Genomic DNA, 24923 nt, shown 5'->3' on the forward strand with positions numbered 1-24923 from the left:
TAATTCAATTCAACATGTATTAAGCCACTTACTGTGTGCAGAGGACTTTGCTAAGGCACTAGGGGAGATATAGGAATGTAGATTTAGGTCTGGAAGGGACCAGAGTAAGTTCACCTCTCTTATTTTACGGATGAGGAAACTGAGGCTGGAGAGATACTAGAAGAATTAAGTGACTTTCTTAAGACCAGCCTGGTGTTTTCTGTGCATATGAAGTTCAGATAAAACACAGTCCCAGCGCTTCTGAAGGATGCAGTTCAATGGGGGATAAGCAGAAGCTGTAACTAGGACAGGGCGCAAGGAGCTTTGCCCTCAAAGGGTGAATTTAAAGAATGCTGGAATCCGAGGGCACTGAGAGTGCTAACAGTCCTTCAGCTAAGTGGAAGCCACAGAATTTAGCACCTAATTAGCAAGCATAATTAGTCGAAAAGGGACTCTACCAGATGGCAGGCTGGAGGTGTGCTCTTCCCAGTACCCAGTTCCCATTCTACCTTCCCATCCTCTCTCATGCACATGGCAGCCTTCCCAGGAACAGCATTGAGCCAGGGTCCTGGGCTCTCTGTTTCCCCGCCAAGGGGGTGTTCTCTTGCCTCACCCTACCTACCAAGGGATGGCTCCCTTCCTGTTACTTTCCCTGGGCCTCATTTGTGGTACAAAACCCTCTAATTACAGCTCTTGGGACAAGACTATTCACAAAAAACTGCTTCCTTCTTTGCAATGTCAGCTTCTTGAGAACTGGGCGGCTCCATTTTTTTTCCTGTATCCCCAATACCTAGTACACAGCAGGTGCTTAATATATGCTTACTGAGTGACTAAATTCTTTTGTGGGTGTGAGTTCTCTCTTTACCAACACAGATCTCAAGCCCTGGATGCTGTGGCTGGCAGTGCCCTGAAGCAACTTTGAGGTGACCTTTAGGCCAGGGGTTATTATATCTTTCCATGTCATGGACCCCTTTCACAGTGTCTGTTAAAGTCGATGAACTCCTCAGACTGCTTTTTTTTAATCCATAAAACAATATTTATGATTATAAAGGAAACCAATTATATTGAAATAAAGATACCATTTTTGCCTCCTTTAAGTTCATGAACCTCAGGCCCCTTGGGGGTCCCTTGACCCCAGGTAACAACCCCTGTTCTAGAAACTTAGCTTGGCTATACCTTGGACAAGAGAAAACTTCAAGCAGATCATATCTGAAACCTTTCCCAATGATCTTTGATCTAGGAGAGCCTCTGGTGGATTGATCTCTGTGGCTCAGTGAACAGAGCCCTGTACTGGGCAGTATAGGTGGCATGGTGGATAGAGTGCCAGGCCTGGAGTCAGGAAGAATCATCTTTCTGAGTTCAAATCTGGCCTCAGAGACTTACTAGCTGTGTGACCCTGAGCAAGTCACTTCACCCTGTTTGCCTTAGTTTCCTCATCTGTAAAATGAGCTGGGGAAGGAAATGGCAAACCACTCCAGTATCTTTGCCAAGAAAACCCCAAATGGGGTCATGAAGAGTCAGACATGACTGAAAAATGACTTAACAACACTACTGGCAGGCAGGCTCCTATTTTCCTCAGCTTTGACTGAGTCTAAGCCTTTTATTCTAGGAATATATGGTCCAGCAGGGGAGAGAGTACTTTCCTCAAGGTCACAGGCTGTATCAGAAGCAGAAAACTGGGAAGGAATCTTACCCAGGGTCACATAGGTAGTGTTATGGGGGGATTTGAATTTGGGGCTTCCAGACACCAAGTTCAGTGCCCTGTCCACCATGGCACACATTTCAGAAAGGGAATTCAGTAGCCATCTCATCTAGCCCCATCTGAACAAAAATCCCCTCTGCAACATTCCCAATGAATGCCCAACTGGGTGGCTTGGAGACTTCCAGGAAGGAAGGACCCATTCTCTCCTCTCTTGGATGGTTCCTCTCTAATTGTTAAGAGGTTCTTCCATATATCTTGGTCTAAATCCAACTCTGACTTCCACCCATGCCCCAGGTTCTGTCCTCTGGGACCAGTCAGAATAAGCTCACTTCCTCCTCTAGGGACAAGCTTTTCAGTTTCCAAATGCACTCTCATGCCCCTTCTCCTCCAAATTGTGGGGAGGAAGAAGAGCTAAGCTTTAATCCAGACCCCATCGCCAGCTTTGCCTGACCAACTTGATTGTGGCTTTTTATCATTGATTGTTTTTTTTTTTTACTTCCCCTTTGTACTTGAAAATATGAAAATAATCATGGCCCTGCCTACTTTCCCAGAGGAGTTGAAAGGTTCCAATGAGGTAATGGGCGTGAAAATGTTTTGGCAGACACAGAGAATAGTACAGATGTGAGGGATAGATTTTGTATTGCTACGAAATATTCACATACCTCTTTCCCTCTCCCCTTGAAGTGCTGGCCTTCAGAGATCTCCAGGCAGGACTTCAGGGATGTTTTCAGTTCCTAGGATATTTGGGCAGGATTTAAAGCCTGGAAATTCAGGTTTCCCTTGGTCTAACCACCCCCACCCAAACCTTCCCTCAATCATACTCCTGGTTCAAGCCTTCTCCTCCTCTTCTTCATCATCCAACTTTATAGGAAAAGTTGTTCACATTCCCTGACTTCATTTTCTCACTCCCCCCCTCACTCCTCAATCTCCTGAAATCTGATTTCTGTCCCCGCCAGTCTGATGAAACTATCCTTTCCAATAGAAGGTGTGCCGGCCGCGCCGTGCACTCTCCTCCTATAAAGAGCAGGCTGCCAGAGTCATACTACTTACCAGTCTTCGGAGCCTACCCGGATAAACACACAGAGACGAGCCAGCCAGGAGGTGCCAACACCCAAGCTTTATTCAGAGGCCATCACAGCAAGGCCAAGCAGGAAGGCCATAGCAAGAGAGCAGGAGCAAAGAGAGAGCGAGCTCCCGACCACGACCATTCCTTAAGTACCTACTTAGCCCCTCCTCCTCAGCCCGCCTACTAGTCAATGATTGTAGGGTCAGATACCGGAAGGGGATGTCTGAGTTTAGCGCACCAAGGGAGAGGAAGTGACGCAGGAGGCTAGGCCCAGATACAGGAAGGAGGCGTCTGGGATTAGTGCATAGACAAAGGGAAAGTATGTGACCCAGGAAGTCAGGAAGGACACAGGAAGGAGGTGTCTGGGGTTGATGTTGCACTTAGGGAGGGGACTAAGCAAAGGGAACTCGTCCTCTGCCGTCCCACTCCCACGTGGCACAGCCCCCTGCCTCAGGAGCACGTGCTCCGGCTACTTCCTTGTATTCTATTCCTTCCCCAGCTTATCACAGCTCCACATAGCACAGCCCCTGCCTTGGGAGCATGAGCTCGGGTTACTTCCTACTATCTTGTTCCTACCCCATCTTGCCACAACTTTCACTTGGCAGTAGCCAACATCAGACAGTCCCTCACAAGAAGGCTTGATGGTGGAAATGAACTTTTGGTGATGTTACCACCACTTTGGGATTGTTTCATAATGGGCATCGATGGTCATTTATAGCATCAGAGTTCTAGAGCTGGAAAGGACTCCGAAGCACCTGTCTAATTTCTCATTTTATAGATGCCCAGGGATGTTAAGTAGCTTACCCAAAGTCATACAGATGGTTGCAGTAACACATTAGGAAGAGGAATCCAACAGTAATATTTAGGACTTGTTAGAGGCAGGCAACCAATTTGGACACCACTGCAGTAACTGACCTTTATGTAGCACTTTTAGTTTGCAAAATGCCTTGCATATATGGTCAGTCAATAAACATTTATTAAGTGCCTACTATGTGCCAGGTACTGTGCTAAGTGCTAGGGATACAAACAGAGGCAAAAGATAGTCCCTGCCCTCAAGGAGCTTACTACAATCTAGTGGGGAAGGTCATATGCAAACAAATATGTCCAAATAAGCTATAAATAGGATGAATAGGAAATCATTAACAAATGGTAGGCACTAGCATTAAGAGGGATTAGGAAAGTCTCCTCTTGAAGGTGGGATACTTTATTTCATTTCCAGTATGACAGATATTGTAATCCCCATTTTATAGATGAGGAAATTGAGAAGTGATGGGACTTGCCCGTGGGTGCCCAGTGGGTAAGTATCAGAGGCAGGGCTTGAGACCTGGTCTTCTTGACTATAGGTCATTCTCCATTCTAGTACTCTAGCTCTCTGCCTGACACATGTAGAATTCACACCCACATCTTCTGACTGTATCTAGGGCTCTTGCCCACAGACACACAGAGCCTCTCAAGAGCTCCACCTCTAAATCAAGTGCCCAGACCCAAAAGCTGGGGACAGGCTCTGAAGCTCAGTAATTCTGGAGGCACCCAGCAGAAAGCTGAGTAATCATCATCTTGATGACTTAACAGCAATGGAGAGCCTGCATTTTAAATTGGAATTGCCACAAATAACTCCCCTTGATTGAAATAGCTCTCAAGGCACAGGGCTGGAGTGCAAAAACAAATAATAATCTTCCTCTGAAAACCCTCAAAAATTCTCCTCATTTCTCTGGCTCTCTGGCTTCAAATGTTCAGATAAGCCTAAAATGTAGTAGTTCACAAGTGCTAGGTAAAAGAGATTTCTCCATCATCCCCCATGTCTAATAAGTTGACAAGTCCCTTCTGTTCCACCTCTAATATAAGCTCTCCAGCCGATCTGTCCCCTCTTCTCCACTCTCACGGCCACCATCCTAGTCCAGGATCTCATTAGCTTTCTCTAGACATTGTATTTGTCTCTTAATTGGTTTCCTACCTCCAAACCACCCTAAATATTGTTGTTGGATTCCTCTTCTTAATGTGCTGCTCTGATCAGGTCACTCCCTGGCTCCCTACTGCCTACTAAATGAAGTCCATGCTCCATAGGTTGGCATTCAAATCCTTTCACAATATGGCACCACCCTACCTTTGAAGCCTAACCTGCTTTTCCTCTCCATGGACTCTAAGTTTGAGCCAAAAGGGTGGAAACTACTCCTGGTTTTCATTTCTCTTGGTGTGCTTTTGTTCATACTATTCTCCATACCTGGAATGGATTCTGCACTCTAGCCATTCTGCCTGTTGAAATCCTCTTTCTTCATGACCCACTTCAAAACTTATCTCCTTTATGAAGCCTTTTTTTCTCCCCTGAATATGTCATGCACATTCTCATCTCCTTATCTTAACTCACACCATTCTCTGCATCTGGAATGCTCTCCTGCCCTCCTTGGCCTCCAGAATTCCTACCCAACCTTTAAAACCTAACTCAGATGTTAATTTCCATAGCAGCATTCCTCATTCTGTGGATTGCAGACACCTGGAAGGGATTGGGATGCAAGTTATAAATACATAAAACACTGAACATACTTTCTTTAGACCTAAGGATGGACACTTCATAAATAAACCAATTATTTTTTTAATGTATGCAGATGCTGTTGTGATTTTGTTATGTAGAGGGGAGAACAGAAAGGCATTTGATGTGGGGGAGCCATTCACTTGGAGGGGCAGTAGGTATTAAGGTTGCATAAATAATGTGGGATCACATTGTGGAGGGCTTTCAATGCCCAGCTGAAATGTTTAGATTTGAGATAGTAGGAGGGGTAGAGTGTTTTTAGAACAAACGAGGGGGTAGCCCCTGATCAAACTATATCTGAGGTATTATGTTAAGTTCTGAGTACCATGTTTTAGCAAGGTCAGAGAAGGTGAGGTGGTTTAAGAAGAAGGTAACAAGAATGGGAAGGGAACTAGAGATCATGTCATAGGAAGAGTAGTTGGATGATTAGCTATAAGAGAAGACTCAGGGGAAAATGACAGCTGACTTCAAGTATTTGAAGAGCTGTCACATGAAAGAGGTATTAGACTGGAGGAACTGGAAACCCTGACTATGAGGAGTAGTTGAATGATTAGCTCCAAGAGAAGACTCAGGGGAAACGATCGCTGTCTTCAAGTATTTGAAGGGTTGTCACATGGAAGATGGATTAGACTTGAAACAAAACTAGTAGTGATGGGTGGAGGTTGTAGAGGGGTAGAATTAGCCTCAACAGAAGGGGAAAACTTGCTAAAAATTAGAGCTGCCAGAGTGGAATGAGCTGCTTAGAGAGGTGGTGGGTTCCTCCTTACTCAGAGTCTTCCAACAGAAGCTGGATTACCACTGCTTAGGGATGCTAGAGAGGAAATCCCTGAAAAGTTACTGAATGGACTCAACCACCCCTTCCAATCCCAAATTTCTATGAAATCAGTGTCATTGAAAATTTTCCAGGAAAGGAATGATTGAACAAAATCCATTTCATTGTGTCAGAGTGTGCACAGAGTGGACCTGAAAGGAAAAGTGGAAGTGGGGAAGTATACATTTTTTTCTTATAAATATGTTTTACACATATAAATATATAAGTACACATTATTTTTATTATGAATATAAAGACAGAGTTGAGTAATGGATAGAGTACTGGGATTAGAATCAGGAAGACCTTGGTTCAAATCTCTATCACACACTGGTTTTGTGGTCCAGGGCAAGTCACTTATCATCATTTCGTGCTTCTCCAGAGGAATGGATTTAGGCTGCCCAAAGCATTTCCTTTTATTATTTTCTAAGTGTTTTCTATCTGTGAATCTTCTCCCATCAACTTAAGCTTGGAACTCCAGAAAGATAGTGATGGGACCTTCTTCTTTTTTCTCCTCCATGGTGACTAGTACTAGGCTTGGTTCATAGGGCAGGCTTAGTAAATGATTTCTGAACTTTCTCAAATTGAATTAATCTCCAGAAATGAGTCCATGGGACTATTCCAGGGGTCATTCAGGAGGCAACATGGTGTTGGGTAAAGAGTCAGAGGGCCTGGATGCTAGTCCTATTTCTCTATCACTTATTAGTTGGGTGACCTTCGATAAGTTACCTTTCTCTGGGTTTCAAAATGTGTGTGTGTGTGTGTGTGTGTGTGTGTGTGTGTGTGTGTGTGTGAGAGAGAGAGAGAGAGAGAGAGAGAGAGAGAGAGAGAGAGAGAAACACAGACAGACACACAGAGTATTTAATCTCTAAGTTCCCTTATATCTTTGACATTCTATGATTGCATAGCTATCTGTGGACAGCAACTGAAAGGGCTGTCCTTGATCCCTGTTAGCTGGAGAATCAGAAGAGGGCTCTCTTGATCTCTGCTAATGACCATGGTACTGCTAACAGAGAGTGACATCGCTAATGAAGATGCTTAGGAGGCAGTGCCATGGGGACTATGTGACCAGGTTGCATAAGTGGGCTGTTGCAGGGCAAAGATGCCAGGGTAATACTGGCCTCAGTGATCTCCAGAATGCCCACTAGTAGCAGGACAAACACCATCTGAAATATTGGATCACACCAAGAGCCATCTCTAGGATACATGGGAAGGCATGCATCAATTTGGGTGTTTTTTTTTTTTACACTGGAGTTTTCTTCCTAAGTATATCTTACTCAGACTGATATTAAAATGAGTTGGGCTTCTCTCCTTGTACACCAGCTGGGTGGTTGAGGATGGAGGGGGAGGGGAAAGATGGCCCAGGAGCCGGCTGGCTGGTGAAAAGAAGCCAGCCTGAGATTAAAAATTCTCTCTGAATAAGCCACAGTGCATATTCCACCAACTCCCCTCCTCCAATCCACAAAACCTTTCCAGTATCAGGGGAAAATGGATTTTTCTCCTTTAAGCCCTCTACCTCTGCCCTTCATCCCAACCAAGTCAACCTTTCCAAGATTTTGCTTCAGCAATCATGGTCTCTTTCATACATATTCAATCTCTTAGGTCCACAGGCTTCTTCTCTGCCTACATGCTCAAGACTCCCCAGGCCTGAAATAGCCTTCCCTTGACTTTCCTACCCCATCTACCTACTCTCCAATTTCTTTCTTCTCCAGAACAACCAACCTTCTTGGAAAGGTTGTCTATACCCAATCCCTCCACTTCCTGACTGCTCTGTTTCTCCTCAACCTCTTGCTATCTGAATTTTTTTCTGACCACCCATTGAAACTGCTCTCTCCAAGGTTGTCAGAAAAAAAAAAAAAGACCTACTAACTATCAAACCCAATGCCCCTTTCTTTCACTTCTCATTCTCCTCAACCTCTCTTCAGCATTGGGTATTTTACTATACCCCCTTATGCATTTCACTTTTCTCACTACCTGTGTGACCTTGGGCAAATCCCTTCAGAACATTGACCTTGATGCCAGGAAACCTCAGGTTTAAATCTCACCTTAGACACTTGCTAGCCAAGTGACCCTGTGCAACCTAACCTCTCTTAGACTCAATTTTCCCATCTGTAAAATGGGGGGGGTGGACTCAATGACTCTTAAGGTCTTTTGTGGCTCTAGAACTATGACTCTGTGATCCTGTGAACTCTTTTTTTTTCTGATGAGGCAATTGGGGTTAAGTGACTTGCCCAGGGTCACACAGCTAGTAAGTGTCAAGTGTCTGGGATCCTATGAACCCTTGACAAAATCTTGTAATCCTTTATGATGATTTTCTGTTCCTCTTTATCTTCAGACATTGCCTACAGACATTCAGAAATGTCTTCAGAGACATTTCCTTTCCTGGACCCTCTATATTTAACTGTTTCTTCTCTGTATTCTTCATTGCCTCCTGACCCATTAAGGTAGATGTCCCCCAGCATTCTGTCTTGGGCCCTAGACTCTTCTCTCTCCCCTCTCTCCCTCAGCAACCTTATTTCCACTATCTTCCTCTATCACCTCAGTGTTGCTTACTCTCCAATCTTTATCCTGCCAGTCTGGACCACTTTCCTAAAATAAGACCATTGTTGGCTTTCCCAATGGCATCTCAATCTCAATAGATCTAAAACAAAAAAACTAAAAAGCTTATCTTCCTCCTCCTTTCCTCCAAACTACTGTCCCTTCTAACTTTAAATTTCTGACAATGGCACCATTGTTCACTGTATCTCTCCTGGCTAAAACCTTGGTATTTACTTTTTATCTTGGACTTTCCCCTTCTCCTCTCCTCTCCCCTCCAATCAGTCAAGGTCAAGACCTGTCACTTTTATCTCTGTAATATCATCCACATTTATTCCCTCTTCTCTTGTTCCTACTGCCACCTCCCTAATCCAGGGTCTTAGAGAGCTGCTTGGATTATTGTAGTGCCTCCTCACAGATTTTCTTGGCCCCTCTATTCTTCTCTAGTTTCCTGAAAACCGTCCTCCATCTCTTCATTAACACCCCTCCCCTTCTTCTTCTTCTTTTTTAATCACACCTGTTTAAAAAGAGCTCATTGACTGACTGATTTCATCCATGTAGGGAGCTCCCACTGAGTAGCTTCATCACCAATGTCAGTGCCTTCCCATTGGGATCCAAGTTAATATGTGTAGATCTTGTCTATTTATATGATAGTTATTTGCATGTTGTTTCCTCCTTTAGATTGTGAGCTCCTTGAGGGTGGGGACTATTTTTGCATCCCTAGTTTAGAGAAGTGCCTGGCATACAGCAAGTGTTAAACAAATGCTTGTTGCCTTGACCACGAAAATCTGGAATCTTCTCTGTAATTTATAGTTTAAGTGAGTTGTCTGGGGCACTGAGGAGTTAAGTGACTTGCAGTAGGCTCCTAATGAGTTTTTGCTTTTGTTACTCTCTCAGGGTCACACAGCCAGGATGTATCAGAGGCAGGATTCAAACTCAGGTCTTTCCAGTTTCAAGGTCAACTGTCTAGCCACTACCGCATGCAACAGCCTAGGTTAGGGTCTCCAAGAACCAGACTGCCTTCTGACCTAAAGTTAACTAAAATCTAACCATAGAGACACTTGGTTGGGAACCAAGCCATATATGGGTTGGTTCCTTTCTCTGATCTTGGTCTTTTGGGGACGCCACACCCCAAAGCTCCACCCTACCAATGTTCTTCAGCTTTTTCATGATTTCCCTCCTAGCCTTGCCTTTTTGACCGAACTCCATATGGTTGTGGGGGAAGTAATTGGGCAAGAATTCCAGAACAATAGTACTAGCAAAGATGGCTATTCTTTAAAGATAAAACAAAAACCAAAAAACAAAAACCACCCTCTTGCTTTGATAATGACTTGACCTGTGTGGGGCAGCTTTTCTTTTCACCGAACCATAGAATTTCAGAGTTGGAGGCAACCTCAACCATCATTTTTTCCCCCTAGAAAAGAGCCCTCTGATAAGTGGTCACCCAGGCTTTGCTTGAAGACCTCCAGTGGAGGCAGGGAGAAGCCCACCTCATCTTGAGGCATTGAATTCCACTTTGGGACAATTAGGATGGTCCTCCTGACATCAAGATTAAATGGGGCCCCTTTGAAATTTCCACCCTTTCCTCCAGCTTCTTTCTACCTTCTGGGGCCATATAGCACAAGCCTCATCTCTTCTCCCCTTGAGAGTTCTTAACATTCTTAAAGACATTTATCATGTCCCTTAGAAGCTAGACATCCCTGGGTTTCTTTAGCCAACCTCCACATGACATGGTTTCAGACCTTTCATTATCCTGATTGCCTTCATCTAACTTATCAATATCCTTTATAATGGTGGCATCCGGAACTGAACAGCTAACTCCTCTGAATTTTGTCTGACTAAGGCAGAGCACAGGAGACCAGTAAAACTTTGGACTGCTTGTGTGGGATTCCTGGGCTGTCAAGAAAAAAGCAAGGAAGGGAAGGCCTTTAATGTACTAGGTAGATTCCATTCCTTTCTCTTCCCCTGAGTGGTGCATTTACTGGAGGACTTGGAAAGAGACAGAACAGGGCAGGCAGTGTGGATGGCATCATAGAATTTGAGTATATCATGGGCTCTTCACAGCAACCGTGGGAGAGAGGCAGGATAGGGACTGGCCACTAGGTGGCACAATGTACGAAATAACCCTAATCCTAACCCTTACCCAACCTTAATCCTAACCTAATCCTAAATCCTGTAATTTTGTTTTCTTCTGTGTTTATAGTCAGAAAGACCTGAGTTCAGATCCTACTACCTCAGGCTCATACTAGTTATGTAACCTGGACAAATCCCATAACCTCTTTTAGGCTTAAACACAGTTTCCTCATCTGTAAAATGAGAGAGTTGGATTCCACGACCTTTAAGATTCTAGATTGAAATCTATGATTCTGTGACTGTTATCTGCATTGTGAAGTTGCAGATCAGAGGGGTTATGTGATGTTTCAGGGTCCCAGGATACAATTTCATCATTGTAGGGGACTTCCAGTAAGAATCTCCCCCTATGAGGGCAGGTTAGACCTGCTCCGCAGTGAAGAGGCTCAGAGGTTGTCTAGGGGCACTGAGAGGTTAAGTGACTTCACCTTGGTCACACAGACAATATGTCTCAGGGCAGAACTTGGATCCAGGACTTCCTGACTGTGTGGCCATCTCTCCATCCACTCAACCGCACAGGTGCTCCATTTTACAGTTGTGGAAACTGAGGATCAGAAAGGGGAAGTGATTTGTCTGAGGTCACATAGTTAGTTATATGTTGAACCCTAGAGTCAAACTCAGGCCTTTTTACTCCACATCCAGTACTTTTTCCCCTTACACACCATACTGTATCTTCCCCACCTATTTTTATCTACCAACAAGGAGATTTTCTTCCTTGCTAGACTATAAACTCTGAGAGAATGAGAATCTTTTTTTTAATCTACACTTCAGATCTCCCCTAACACCAAGCAGGTTCACCATACACAGCAAGAGTTTAATATTTATTGAATTAAATTACTTAATTCAAAAAGATCTCTTAAATATTACTATGTGCCAAGTCTGGGAATACAAAGACAACAAAAGTAACCGCCTCTGCTCTCAAGGAATTTACATTTTATTGGAAGGCAGCAATTGTAGGTACAAAGAAAAATATATATGGATAGGGATTTGAGGGGAGTCAAAATGCTGGAGAAAGCCTGAACGAGCAGAGGAAATGCCCACCTAGTTTCTGGGCCTAAGCAGGCGACCTCTTTCATGGAGCACCGAGGAGAGGAAGGGGCAGGAGGATACAAGTGAAGGGACCAGAGATCAGGATAGTTACCTGTGAGAAGTGGGCCTTGAGCTCAACTTTGAAGGTAGCAAGGAGCTCTAAGGAGGCCACTGGGTGGCGCAGTGGATAAAGCACTAGACCTGGAGTCAGGATGACCTGAGTTCAGATGCGCCTTCAGACACTCGATTAGTTGTGTGACCCTGAACAAGTCATTTAACCCTGCTTGCCTCAGTTTCCTCATCTGTAAAATGATCTGGAGAAGGAAATGGCACTATTTTTGCCAAGAAAACCCCAAATGGGGTCATGAAGAGTCGGAAACAACTGAACAACCACCACCACCCTTGGGCAGAGGCTGTGTGAAGAGTGCCAACTTCAAAGGCAGGAAGACAGGTGCAAAGCCTGCCTATGCCAGGACAAGTCAGTTAACCTTACAAAGCTCTAAGAAACTCTCTAGGGCTATACATGCAGAGACGGTACTGATCAGCATGGCTATATACATTTTATCTTGATGCCAACCCGAAGAACCCTAAACTGGCAGTCATCAGTCCTTGACAGTCACAATTCAGGGTTGGTTTCATGAATGTAAACTTGAGCAGGGGGGAAGACAAGACTGCTTACTTGTGTGTGTGGGGTGATGTTGTAAAGGGAAGGTGATTGTGAAATTTTCCATTTGTTTATAATAATAGTTATCTTTATATAACTCTTTAAGGTTTGCAAAGCCTTTACAAGTATTTTGTCATCTGATCCTCACAACTGTCCTGGAAGGTAGCATCTATCATCGTCGTCGTCGTTGTCATCATCATCATCATCAACATCTCTATTTTACAGAAGAGGAAATTGAGGCAAACAAGCTCGGTGACTTGCCTAGGATTACACGGCCAAATAAGTATCTGAAGCGATATTGGAACTCACGTTTTCCTGGCTCTATCCACTGCTGCCACCTAGCTCGTGTAATAATAGCTGTCTTTTATGTAGCGCTTTAAAGTTTGAAAAGCACTTGCTATACGTTATCTCTCAAGAACCTTTTGAGAGACGCTTTGCAGGTATCAGTATTCCCGCTTTATCGAGGAGGTGGTTTTCAAATCCGGATCCAAGCCTAGTGCGGTATCCGCTTCACCTCACTGCCTCATTGTTTCAGAGTCTCCAAGTATCAGCTACCCAGCCTGAAGCGTGTTGGCTAAAAGGACCTCGAAAAGGTGCTTTCTCAGCCAGGAGGCTTCCCCGGGATGATTCATTCTTCTGTTAAGCTCTACCATTTGGGCATCTCCCGGACTTGAAGGGCTCGCGCGCGCGTGTGATTAATTCTTCTAATAAGGCAGGGGGAGGGAAGCGGAGCTTTGGGGTGCGCACCGGACCTAGGCATCCCGGTAGCCCTTCCCGCCGCTCCAGTTACCTGCTGGCCCCGGACCCCGCTCCGCCCCCACTGCCCTCAGCGGCCAGAAGCCGGGGGTGGGGGGTGGGGTGGGCGGAGAGGGGAGGGCGTGCCCCGCGCTGGTGCTTGCCCGTCCCTAACTCCGCCCCCAGGCTTGGGGTTGGTGTGGCTCGGCTTGCACGGCGCTGCCTCCAGTCACTCGCTAGCTCGGGTGGCATTAGCTCTCTAGGCTCCCGGCCCCGCAGCCTCAGCCCACCCGGGCCATGACACCGCTGCAGCAACTCCCAACTCGGCGCCCTGATCCCTCGCCGCGGCTCGCTGCGCGGCGCGCACCTAGGGCTAGCCGCCTCCTGGACCTCCCTCTGTTTCTGCTGCTGCTCCGCGCTGCTACTCCCGCAACCGCCGCCGCCGTCCCCGCCGCAGCCGCCGGCAGCCACTCCAAGACGAGCCCCCGCATCACCGCAGCCTGGAAAGGTGGGTGCGCTCTGAGGGCAGCAGGCGAGCGCCGGGAGCCAGCGCTGGCGCCCGCTCGCTGCTGGCGCTGAGAGGGTCAGTTTGTCAGCCGGGGTCAGTGTGTGTCCACGAGTGTGTGTGTGTGTGTGTGTGTGTGTGTGAGTGTGTGCGCGCGCGCGTGTGGCAGCAAGCAGCAGCGGCGCCTGGCAAGCGCGAGTATGCCTGGATGAGTGTGTCCGAGTGCAGCCATGTGTGTCGGGGTCTAGGTCTGTGTGTGCCACTGGACGTGTGAGTAAGTCTGTCAGTATGGGTATGTGGGAGCGGATTGTGTCCATGTATCCATCACTGGATGTGAGTGTACGTCTGTGTCGGGGTGTGTATCCGTATGTGAGTATGCCGGCGTGTGGTCCATGTTTGTTGGTGTGTTCCTGTGTCAGAGTGAGAGCCAGTCAGTGTGTGTCTGGATTTGTGGGAGTGTGTGTGTATATATATATGTGTGTGTGTGTGTGTGTCGCATGCCAGAGCCTCGTTAATGCGGCGGCGATCCCTGGCTGCCTGAGCCTGGAGCTCAGTCTCCACCGAGACCTGCCCGCAGCCCAAATCTGCAGCGTTTGAGGGGGGAGGGAAGTGGAGAAAAGACTGGATGGAGAGGATCTCCGAGCGCCCCAACTTCAGCTCACACTCCTGCTGCACCAAATGCCCTTTCCCGAGACACTTTCTCCTTAGCCTGAGGGTGACCTGCCCCGGCCCCGTCCTTCTGTGTTCCGCTGTCTCTAGCTAGCGTGGGGTGATGGGGAGCGCCGTGCAGGGGCGCCGCTGGGCCTGCCTCCAGCAGGCTGCCAGCCGGCCGAGCGGGGCCCGGGGGCTGGCGGCCCCGAGCTCTCTTTCTATTCTGGGGCTGCAGAGAGCGTGGCACGCGTTGCTACCGCCTCTCTCAGCTTCGCCTATTGCAGACCCCGCCTGCCTGCTGGTATTCCTTCTCTTGTTGCGGGAACAAAGACCCTTCTCGCCCCCTCGCCCCGCCACGTGAGCGGGGGTGCCTGGCTCAGGGCTCCTGGGAGTGTGTGTGGCTGTCCGAGAAGAGGGGGCCAGTCGTCACTCTGCCCTTCAGCTGCACCCCGACCTGCGGGCTGCTCCTCGGGGTGCAGCCCCAGCCCAGCAGGGGTGGGCGGGACAGCGGCCATTGGTCCCCCTCCCCGGGGTGAACCGCTCGCTGGGCAAGGGGGCAAAAGGGGTTTTGATGGCTCAGGCTCTCTCGTTGAGTCTCTAGACCTATCTGGCTGGTTGAGTCTCCCTCCGGCAGGCTTTCCCGGGGTAGGGGGCCAATTGGAGGCTGGCCGGGGAAGGACATGGCTCCCGGCAGGTGGCAGATAGGATCCTGGGATGCCAGGGCTTTTTTTTTTTTTTTTCCCTCCTCCTGTTACAGCAGTGCCCGGGAACGGTGCGGGTAAGGGAAGATGGCAACATAAGGCTCTGACATTTGAAAGAGCAGGGTGGTTTTTGGGGGGCGCGTTGGAGAAGGAGGAGTAGCGGAGTGCCTTAGCCCTAGGAAACGTCCCTTGTGAACTTGGAGGCCCCTGGCGGATTTCTGACTCTAGCCTTAGTTTTGTCCTTCCTACGATGGGGATACTGGCTGAGAGGTGGAGTCCCGGGCTTGTGGTTTTGAAATGGGAGGGGGTGGCGTTCACTCCCAAATGTCTTTTCTTCTCTTTCCCCTGCAATGCACAAATGCCTCTCCCTACCTGGGTCCGGGGTCTGGCCCAGAAATCTCTCATCCCTGCTGTGGTTTGTGGTGCAGCCTGGGGCAAGCTTTCAGTCAGAGCTCTTTGATGTTGGCTAGATTCGCAAAGGAATGCGGAATCCCTGCTGCTAGGAAGGCAGTATCTGGGGCAGGTATTCTTAGCCCGAGGTGGTTGAGGGGAAAAAAAATCCCCAAACTGCGGCACTGGGAAGGAAGATGACTTGCTCAAGGTCACACAGCACACTAATACTGGACTTGACTGGGTTGGGGGAAGCCTGGAGAGTGACTGAATGAACCTGGAAGAAATACCAGTCTAGTTTCTAGGTCAGAGCAAGCTAACTGTTCATTCATTCAACCAATATCTACTAAATGCTTATTATGTGCTAAGCATGGAACTAGACGTTGGGGATACAACAAAGTGTACATGTCCTATTATGAAGAAGCTGATGCCTGCTTTGTATCTTAAGTTACCTTCTTTACCAGTATTGGGAAGGGGGAGGAAAGAGGTAGGGAGGTAAAGTGGGAAGAGCACTGGAGCCAGAGAACCTGGGGTCCAATTCCAGCTTAATACCTGTGTGACCTTGGGCAAATCACTAACTCCCTCGGTGCCTCAGTTTCCCCATTTATAAAAGAGAGAATACTAGATGAAATCTAAGGTCCCTTTCAATTGTACATCTTCGAGTTTACGATCGTTACAGCCTGGACTGCAGCAAGGAAGCAGTTGGGTGGGTGGGTGGGAGATAGTATTTGACTTACTGAAAGTATGGGAAGCAGCAGGAGCAGATACTTCAGGGGAAAAGAGGCAGCTGTGATCTCAGACCTCTCATCAGGGAGCAAGGCTTCCCCAGGAAATCCTCTGTGTGTGTGTGTGTGTGTGTGTGTGTGTGTGTGTGTGTGTGGAGTCCCAGCACACAAATCTGAGGGGCTCAGTTGACACAGCCCCATTGTGCAAGGAGGTCAGGCTGAACTTAAAGGTTAGTGGGGAGGTTTCCACCTCTCTCTGTCCTGCCCAAGACTCTGCCAGAACCTGATGCCCCGTGTTATCAGTGTCTCCGTTTTTGTTGACGCTCCTCTTGCTCTTTGAGGTGGTGGCATTCATGGTGGTGGGGAGGGTCTGGATCAAACACTGTCCTGAGCTCATTCCACTCTTCCCCCACCCCCAAGATTGGAGTTATAAAGTGCTAAGACATGGATGGAGTGAGAAAACAGTTGTGTTGTGGGGCCATATCTGTGGGTTCTGCACTTCATCTCCCCCATGCCATTAGCACTTAGCCCCCTCTCCCCATTCTCTGCACTGGGTTATTGCCCACCTCCCCTATTCCCAACACTTACCCTTTCCCCCCAGGCTTGATACTCAGTACCTACCCACACTTCTCTCCAAGTTCCCCAAACTTAGGGGCACTTGGTAGGAGGTATTGCCCCTATTCTTCCCCATTCCCTGGCACTTAGCTTTCCTTCCTTATAGGATCAGGATGGGGGGTGGTGCTGAAAGCAGTTTTGGAGTCCATGTTAGGCAGTCAGAGGAAATCCTCTCAGACAGTTTTGAACGCCCCCGGACTTGCTCCCTTTCATCTACCTGTGCCTCTGCATTAAGAGGCTGACTTCTGTTCTCATGGTGTTAGTGGACTACTGGCTTCATCTTCAGACTCCGAAGCTTTCTCAGGATGGTAAAACAGTGATGACTTAGGATTGGGAGATCCTCTGAGGCCTTCCTCCTTTAACCCCAGGCAGGGTACCATCTGTTCCCAGCTCATTTTCCAGGACTCAGTTGCCAGGAGTCGGGGAGGGGTCCCCATCATCCAGACCTTGCCACTTGCCCCATCCTCCAGCTGCTTTCAGGAAACCTATGGGGCATATGGCTCCCAGGGCAAGAGTTGGCCATGAACAGAATGACCACAGGGTGTCTGGTGGAGAAGCCCATGGGCCCAGCATCCCCTTTGTTATGAGAAGTATGGCCATCCCATTCCCCATTCCCTGGCCTTCAGCCCTTGCCTTCCTCTGGCAACTCTGACTCCTTCATCCACCCTGCCTCCTCTCTTTCTCCCCTTCCCCCTCACTAGCTACAATTTTATTAGAAGGGGTAGCAGTTTGTCGGAGAGGCCCCTACTGAGGGAATGGCCTGAGACAGGGTTACAATTTATGAGTTTTTAAGTTTGGGGAGGAGGGCATTTTTCTCCCTAGCCTTACTCCACCGCCTGAGACCCTAGAGACCCGGGGAGAGCCCAGATCAGGAAAGTGTGTCAGGAATACTGCCCTTCACAAGTGGGACAAAAAAAGACCAAAACCTAGAGAATTGTATAGGTTAACCTGTTCATTTTTAACAAAGGAATCAACGAGATCTGGAGAGGATGTGACTCGTCCGAGGTCACACAGGGGTAGGAAGGATTTGAACCAAGGTGCTCTGACTCAAACTTCCTTTTTCTGGCTAAGACGTTGAGTAATTTCAATTGATATCTGGACTTGGTCAAGCTATGTCCTTTTTTGGGGTGGGGTAGGGATCAGACAATGGCTAGTGGATTTCCTCTGACTCTTTGTCCCCCAAATATCCTTCGAGTGTAATATCTTGAACTTCCAGACATAAAATCTGCAGAGGGAGAGTATTTCTTATACAAGGAAAAAAATAAAAGCCTTTATGTAAGGAACAAACAACCAACCTCTTCCTAATGATGGGGGCTGATGAACAGTGAAGTGGCCTTCCTCAGGTGAGAGCCAGTTTCTCTGTAGGTCCTCAGTCACCTGAGGCTGTGATTTGTGGTAGAGAGAATTCCTTTTCAGGTATGGGTTAGACTGGATGCTCACCGAGCTCCCATCAGACTCTGGGATTCTGTGTCCATGATTCTTGACTCCAAATTTAGCATTCTTCTCAGCACTGATGTTGATACTGATCTAGGGACTAGGTCAGTCAGCTAATCAGCCAGCATTTCTTAAGAATAGGGGATTGAAGGGGAGGCCCCAATTCCCTTCACAATACTCTAACTCTTTATCTGAACTGTGGCCTCTGACAAGGTGGGGCACTGGATGGGCCACCAGCACATCTGGGTTCTGTTTCTGTTAGCCCTTGAATCTATAATCTTGATTAAGCCATTTTTCCTTCTCTAGGCCTTGATTTCTCTAGCTATATAATGGGGAGAATAATGCTTGCCCTGCTCCCCTCCCAGGGGTGTTTGTTGTGACAATCCTGAGATAATGGATGGGGAAGTACATTGGAAGGGAAAAAGGTTGTGCAAATGTGAGGCTTGTCACTAATGGAGGAGCTGAACAAAGATGCAGGGGGGCAGGACTGAGGCTCCTGAAGGAGGAGTCCCATGGGGCGTGATTTCAGGGGCCTACATGGCTACAAAGCTTTCTTGGCTAAGTAAGGTAGGGTTAGGAGCTGGAAGACTGCCAGTTTGAGGAAGGTTCTGATCATTCCCATCATTGCGGCCAACATGGTAGAGAGTACCAGGAGTTCAAAGACTTCAGGTTTGAATGTTGGCTCTGCTAAAAGCAATGTGACCTTGGGCAAGTCATTTGCCTCTATGAACCTCAGTTTCTTCATCTGTAAAATGAAGGAGTTGGATTAGATACTTTCAAGGTCCCTCCCTGCTTTAATGATCTATGAAATTGCTCCCCTCTCTTGCTGAATACTTCATTGGGAGTGGGAAAAGAGGGCATACCTGGCCTTGGGGGCAGACAGGCCCAGGGAAGTCCACTTCCCCTCCAGGCTAGCATATGGCAGTGAAACCCATGGCTCTGCCCTTCCAGCTGGTCTCTTGGCCCCCTTCATTGGCCCAGATTCTCTCCTGAGGCCAAGGCAATTAACAAGTGTGAATTTGTTTCCGATTTTGGTCACCACAGCTGGGGGAAGGATGATGTCTTATTCCCAGTGGGTGGTGTGGGGGTGGAGGAGGGAAATTGTTACCCTTCCTCAGGCTGAAGTCACTGTTGGGCCTCCCCAAGCATGAGCATTTCCAGTGGAAATCCTCTAGTCCCAAGGGGTTTTATTTGCTCATCTCTTCTGGGAGTGAACTCTGTCCCCACATGATAGGATTCTGTCCCTCTGGGGTGGAAGCCTGACAATTCCGTAGCTGCCAAGTCAGTGTTGGTGGTGGTGGTTGGGGAGGGAATTTTCAGTAATTGGAGACATCTTGTGTGACATCATTGGGGAAGGGGAGGTTGGAAGTCCCCCCTACCTGAGGACTCAATAGAATAGTCCCCAGGGCCCTCTGGGAGTATCCACTTAGCTTTTAGCCAGAAATAATTGCAGCTTCCGTTTCTGTAATCCTGTACAACTCACTGATGCCTTTCCTTTCAACAACAATTTAAAGTAGAGATTGCCAGCATTCTCCCCATTTTACAGATGGAGATACTGAGGTTCAGATAGAGGAGAGACAAGTGCCTTACATACACTGGGTTAGAGTCAAGATTTGAACCCAGGTTCTGGTTCTAAATTTAGCATGTCCTGCCTGATTTCTATCTTTCCTCCAAGGAACAAACCCAGCCCAGGTCGGGATCTTTCATGTGCTTTCTGTGTGACCAAGGATAATCTGAGGTTCACTTCAAATTCTTCAGATATAAAATGGGATTAACCGTTCCTGTAGTATCTGAGTTTGAAGATTGAAAGAGATAATTAATGTCTGTGAAATACTTTGCCAACTTTAAAGCACTGTAGAAATGTCAAATATTGCTCTTCCTGTTCTCTGATAAAAATCCCAGAATCACAAAGTTGGAAAGACCCTAGAGGCCACTTAGTAAAATCCACGCATTGCACAAAGTCCCTCTATGACTTACCCTCTAAGTGGTCATCTTGCTTCCAGTGGGGGAATCCACTCCCTTCTCAAACAGCCCATTCACTTTCAGGATAGCTCATGTTGTGAAGAAATTTCGCTCGTTCATCTAGAACTGGAAGGCGCTGTAGAATCCATTTGGTCCACTCCCTCATTTTTCCCTTGAGGAAACTGAAGTCACACAGAAAGTAAAGAGCAGAGAGAGCCAGGATTGGAACTTGGGACTTTCAAGTCCAAATCTGCCATTCTTCCACTGTATCCCATACTTCTAAGCTTTTCTTGGTTAGCTGGGTGCCATAGTAACTAGAAAGCTAAACTTGGAGTCAGGAAGACCAGCATTCAAACCTTCCTTCAGACATTTACTAGCTGTGAGATCTTGGTTAAGTCACTTACCCTTTGTCTGCCTCAGTTTCCTCATCTGTAAAAGGATTAGAGAACAATACAGGATAGTGTGAGATCAAGGAGCTGAAGGAGATCAGAAAAGAGGTAGATACATTGGCAAAATAATCAAGGAAGGCTTCTAAGAGGAGGTGCAAGGGAGCTGGGGGTAACTGTTGGGATATAGCACCTTAGACGCTGGAGGTAGAAGGGGCCTTAATAGGTTATTTGGTCTGATCCCATCATTTTTGCAGATGGGGAAACTGAGGTTCAGAGAGGTTAAGTGACTTGTCCATGGTAGCACACCTAGTAGAAGGAGGATCTGAACCTAGGCCCTTTGATTCCATGGTGGGGGCTCTTATCTACTATATCACAGGCTTCTGTCCCTTAGCCCTCCCCCTCTAAGCAAGAGGAAACAAGGAGGTGGAATTGTTACATATAGGGTTCTTCTTCTCACCTCAGAACACATAGGAAATATCCAACCCCATATGAAGGACAGAAAGGATAGCCCTTTTTCTTAGAGGGGGACATAAAGCTTCTCTTATAGACCATCAGTCTTTGACTAATCCTATGGCCTCATCCCTGTCACACCAGGTCTTGGGAACATCCTCTACCCTCAGCCTTCTTCCACCCTCTTCCATGACCCTAATCTTCCTGAGCTGGCATTTTTGCCTCCCCTCCCTTATCATTCTCTCCCCCTCCCCTCCTAAACTGGACAGACTGGGGCGTGTCACAAGAGAGAGTTCACACTTCACCTTCTTCTCTGAAGTTACTCATGGTTTGTTAGAGAAGTCATTTCTCCTTCTTTTGATTTCCTCATGTGGTATTTTGCACATGGGACTTTAACATGTTCTTGGCTTCCCAATAGGGGACAGATTCCTTTTGTCACACCTGGAGTGCCCGGGTCCATGTATTGGGGCATGCAGGGGACGGGCAGGTTCCTAAAGGGTCAACCATGGAGCCTCCAGTTCCACTCCTCACTCCCATCTGCATGGCCATTGCCCTTTCTCCCATGCAAATCAATTTTGAGAAGGAAAACCCTCATAATTTCCACTTTTTCCACATGCATCTCTTTGTCTCCTCCCAACTCACACTGAAGAACCTCAACATTTTCCTATAGTTTTGCTCCATCCCCTATCTTCCCAATCACTTCCAAGAAAAAAACAGAAAACAATGGGAAAAATATAGACAGGCAAGGCAAACTTGAGATTGGCTCCCTCAAAGGTCATGGGATCATCCTGGAGTGGGAAGGGACCTTACTCATTTTGACCAACTCCTTTTGAAGTTAATGAAACTGACACCCAAGATAGTTTTGTGATTTCCCCAAGATCACGCAGGTACTAAATGGCAAAGCTGAGTTTGGAACCCACATCCTCTGGCTTTCCTATATGTCTTGTTGCATGGTTTTTAATTTTTTTTAAAATTTTTGACCCTGGGCTTCTCAGGTGTCTCAGTAAATAGTCCTTGACCAATCTCTGTTTCCACATATCGCCCCCTATCACTTCCCCTCAGTTGCTAGCTCATGTTACTAAAGGTATCAGAAGTGTTCTTCCTCTTTCCCAGCCCCTCCCTTCATGTCTGAGGAAACTTTGTGCCTTTCTTCACTATCTTTTCTCTGCTGGGTCTTCTCTCCTCCCTCAGCCTCTCAGTGTTGTCCATCTTATGGGGCTTACTTAGCTTGTCTCATCTGCTCTAGGAAGCCTGCCCGGATGTCTCCAGTTAGGAATGATCCTTTTCTCTGGCTTTACATAGCACTTTGTATGCCCCATGTAGGTGGATCCATGATCATATCAATGTGGATACTCCCTCCATGGGTGCGGGTTGCAACCTATCTATCCACTGCCCTCCCATCCAGTGCCATTTTTGTCCATGCCTTTCCCTGAACACTTTGCCGTAGATCTGGACAAAGTTCTGGAGCTTCCTTGGGAGCTCTGTGTATAATAAATTAAAATTTAGTAAGCAGGTGCTTAATAAATTCTAGTAGGATTGGACAGGACTGCAGTGGATTGGAGGCTTTCCTCTGGTTCTGACATAATCCCAGTTCCAAACTAAGGCTGTCCATCTGTTAGCTCTTGCTTTAGCTCCGTGGCCTCCTTTTTTGTCCTTGGCTCTGCCTTTTGCTTCAATTTTTAAGTACAAGTCATGGTTGGTAACTCATTGCAGTCTGCTTACCCCCACCCTTGGGGTCACCTGCAATTTTGATTCTTTTGAGCTCACGGTGATATCATATGGCATCACTGGGATAATATTGATATTGAGGAAGATGAGCTTTTGTGTCAGGGAGCAGCTTAATATCAGTGACAGTGCTGCTTTCCCAAATGGGATCCAGCCTTATCTCTTTTTTATTCAAGTCAAGGCATAGTTTATCGTCCATCTCCAGTGCCTGTCCAATTCAATTCAATAAACATTTATTAAGGCAGTATAGAATAGTGGCTAGACACTGGATTTTTGTTAGAATTTGCTCACTATCTTACTATCTGTGTGGCCCTGGGGAAATCATTTAAACTCTCTGCCTCATCTATAAAATGAAGGGGATGGATTGAGTGCCCCCTAAATCCCTATTATGTGCCAGTGCTGGGTTAGGTACTTGGGATACAAAGTGAAAAAACAAAATAGCCACAACCTTTAATACATATTATTGATTGATTGAAGGAGCCTCTAGTCTCATCGGATGTGAAAGACTTATCTCTTGGTGGACTAACTCAATGGGTCACCCATTCAACTGAGTGCCATAATCTGGGAAACATGCATTCTTACTCCACTTTGTTTTTCTCATATGGATGGCTAAGGTCGTCTGTTTTAGGTGATCAGTGGATCTCATTGACAAGACCTGGTGGTGTTCCAGGCTTGATACAATCAGGATGATTACATCTTCAGAAGTACCTGGAAAGCCTTATTCCTGATGGGGAATTGATCTTCTAATTGGACTTTGCACAGGAAATCCTCCATGGCAAGTAACTCGGATTAGTGCAGATCTCCTTGTTTGAAGAATAGGTAGATATTGATGCTCATCATTTGGAAGCATAAAGTTAGATCATCCCTGTTACACCTGTCACAGAAGATATGTGCATGTTCTTTACATGTCATAGAGACATCTTGTTGGAGGAGGGCCTTTGAGGCTGTATTTGAGTTGAATCAAATGTTCTTTTGTAAATGACTGACAATAAATGAAGTAGGATTTTCTCTTTTCTATACCTTTCAGTTAGTTGTGTGTTTGTGAAGATGTGGTCTGCTACTGAAAATTGATGGCTAAAGTTGGCCTGTTCCCTTATGTTTTCATTAAGGGTATCTTGATACAGGAATTGATCATTATCATAAAGATTTTATAAAGATTAGAGACGAGGCATATTGGTTGGTAGATGCTGACACCTTGGTGGTGACAATACTGTTTATAGTCTATTCTTTTGGAATCTTCCCTTCTTTGAAATATCTTGAAAATTGATACCCAAATAATTTAAAAATTTCATCCTCAGGAGCATGAACTCTCCCCTTCCCCCTTTTCTGTGTATGTTTGATTAAGCCTAGTTACTCATCTGTCTTCATCTTCCCAAAGACCATTTCTTCTTTCTTGTACAGAACATTGGGCACTACTGTAGTAGAGTTCAAATGCAGTGATTTCACTAATATTGCTAATGAGAATGTTGTTGTTCAGTTGTTTCTGACTCTTCATGACCTTGTTTGGAGTTTTCTTGGTAAAGATCCTTGAGTGGTTTGCCATTTCATTCTCCCTACCCCATTTTACAGATGAGGAAACTAAGGCAAATAGGGTTAAGCAAGTTGCCCAGGGTCACATAGCTAGTAATTGTCTGAGGCTGGATTTGAATTCAGAAAGATGGGTCTTCCTGACTCCAGGGCCTGAGCTCTATGCACTATGGTGCCCCCTATTTGCCCTGCTAATGAGGCTAGGTAGACATATAAATACAGATTGATCTGGTTCATTTCATGTCTATTTGTTGCCCTCCTTCTGGTTGTATATACAAATCCTTTTGGTAGTTTCCTATGCTGGGGTCTCTACAATCTCCTTCCCTCTTTATCTACTATTATCTTTTAGTAATCTTCCATCTTCATGCTTCCTAATATTTCCATAATCTAGATTGTGGTTTAAAACATTGTCTTTCACTGCTACGTCCTTCTTGGCTAGGAAACTGAATGTTTGTTGCTTGGGGCAGGTTACCCGTTGTTGGACCTTTTTTGTATGTGGTCTTTCCTTTGAATAAGTTAAACTTTCTCTGGAAAAATGGTGACAAGAGTCCATGTCTTTACTTTTGGCCAACTGGTTGGGTTGGAAGTGCTGTGATTGCACATAGTGGTTTCTTTTTATCTTTATCCTTTCCTGTAATTTATAGCTGGTTTTGGCCTTTTCCCTCATCAGTTAA

General features: G+C 46.5%; 1 protein-coding gene across 1 annotated transcript in view; it reads left to right on the forward strand.

Annotated features, from left to right (window-relative positions):
- The first annotated feature begins 13440 nt into the window (after positions 1-13440).
- Positions 13441-24923, forward strand: part of SEMA7A (semaphorin 7A (John Milton Hagen blood group)) — a 64798-nt gene continuing 53315 nt past the window's right edge. Inside the window, exon 1 of the mRNA XM_027858259.1 lies at positions 13441-13683. Coding sequence (XP_027714060.1) covers positions 13473-13683 — 211 coding nt within the window. The 5' untranslated portion in view covers positions 13441-13472. The remainder of the gene's footprint in view (positions 13684-24923) is intronic.

The sequence above is a fragment of the Vombatus ursinus genome, unplaced genomic scaffold (genome assembly GCF_900497805.2).
Source record: "Vombatus ursinus unplaced genomic scaffold, bare-nosed wombat genome assembly UNPS02012811.1, whole genome shotgun sequence".
NCBI classification, from domain to species: domain Eukaryota; kingdom Metazoa; phylum Chordata; class Mammalia; order Diprotodontia; family Vombatidae; genus Vombatus; species Vombatus ursinus.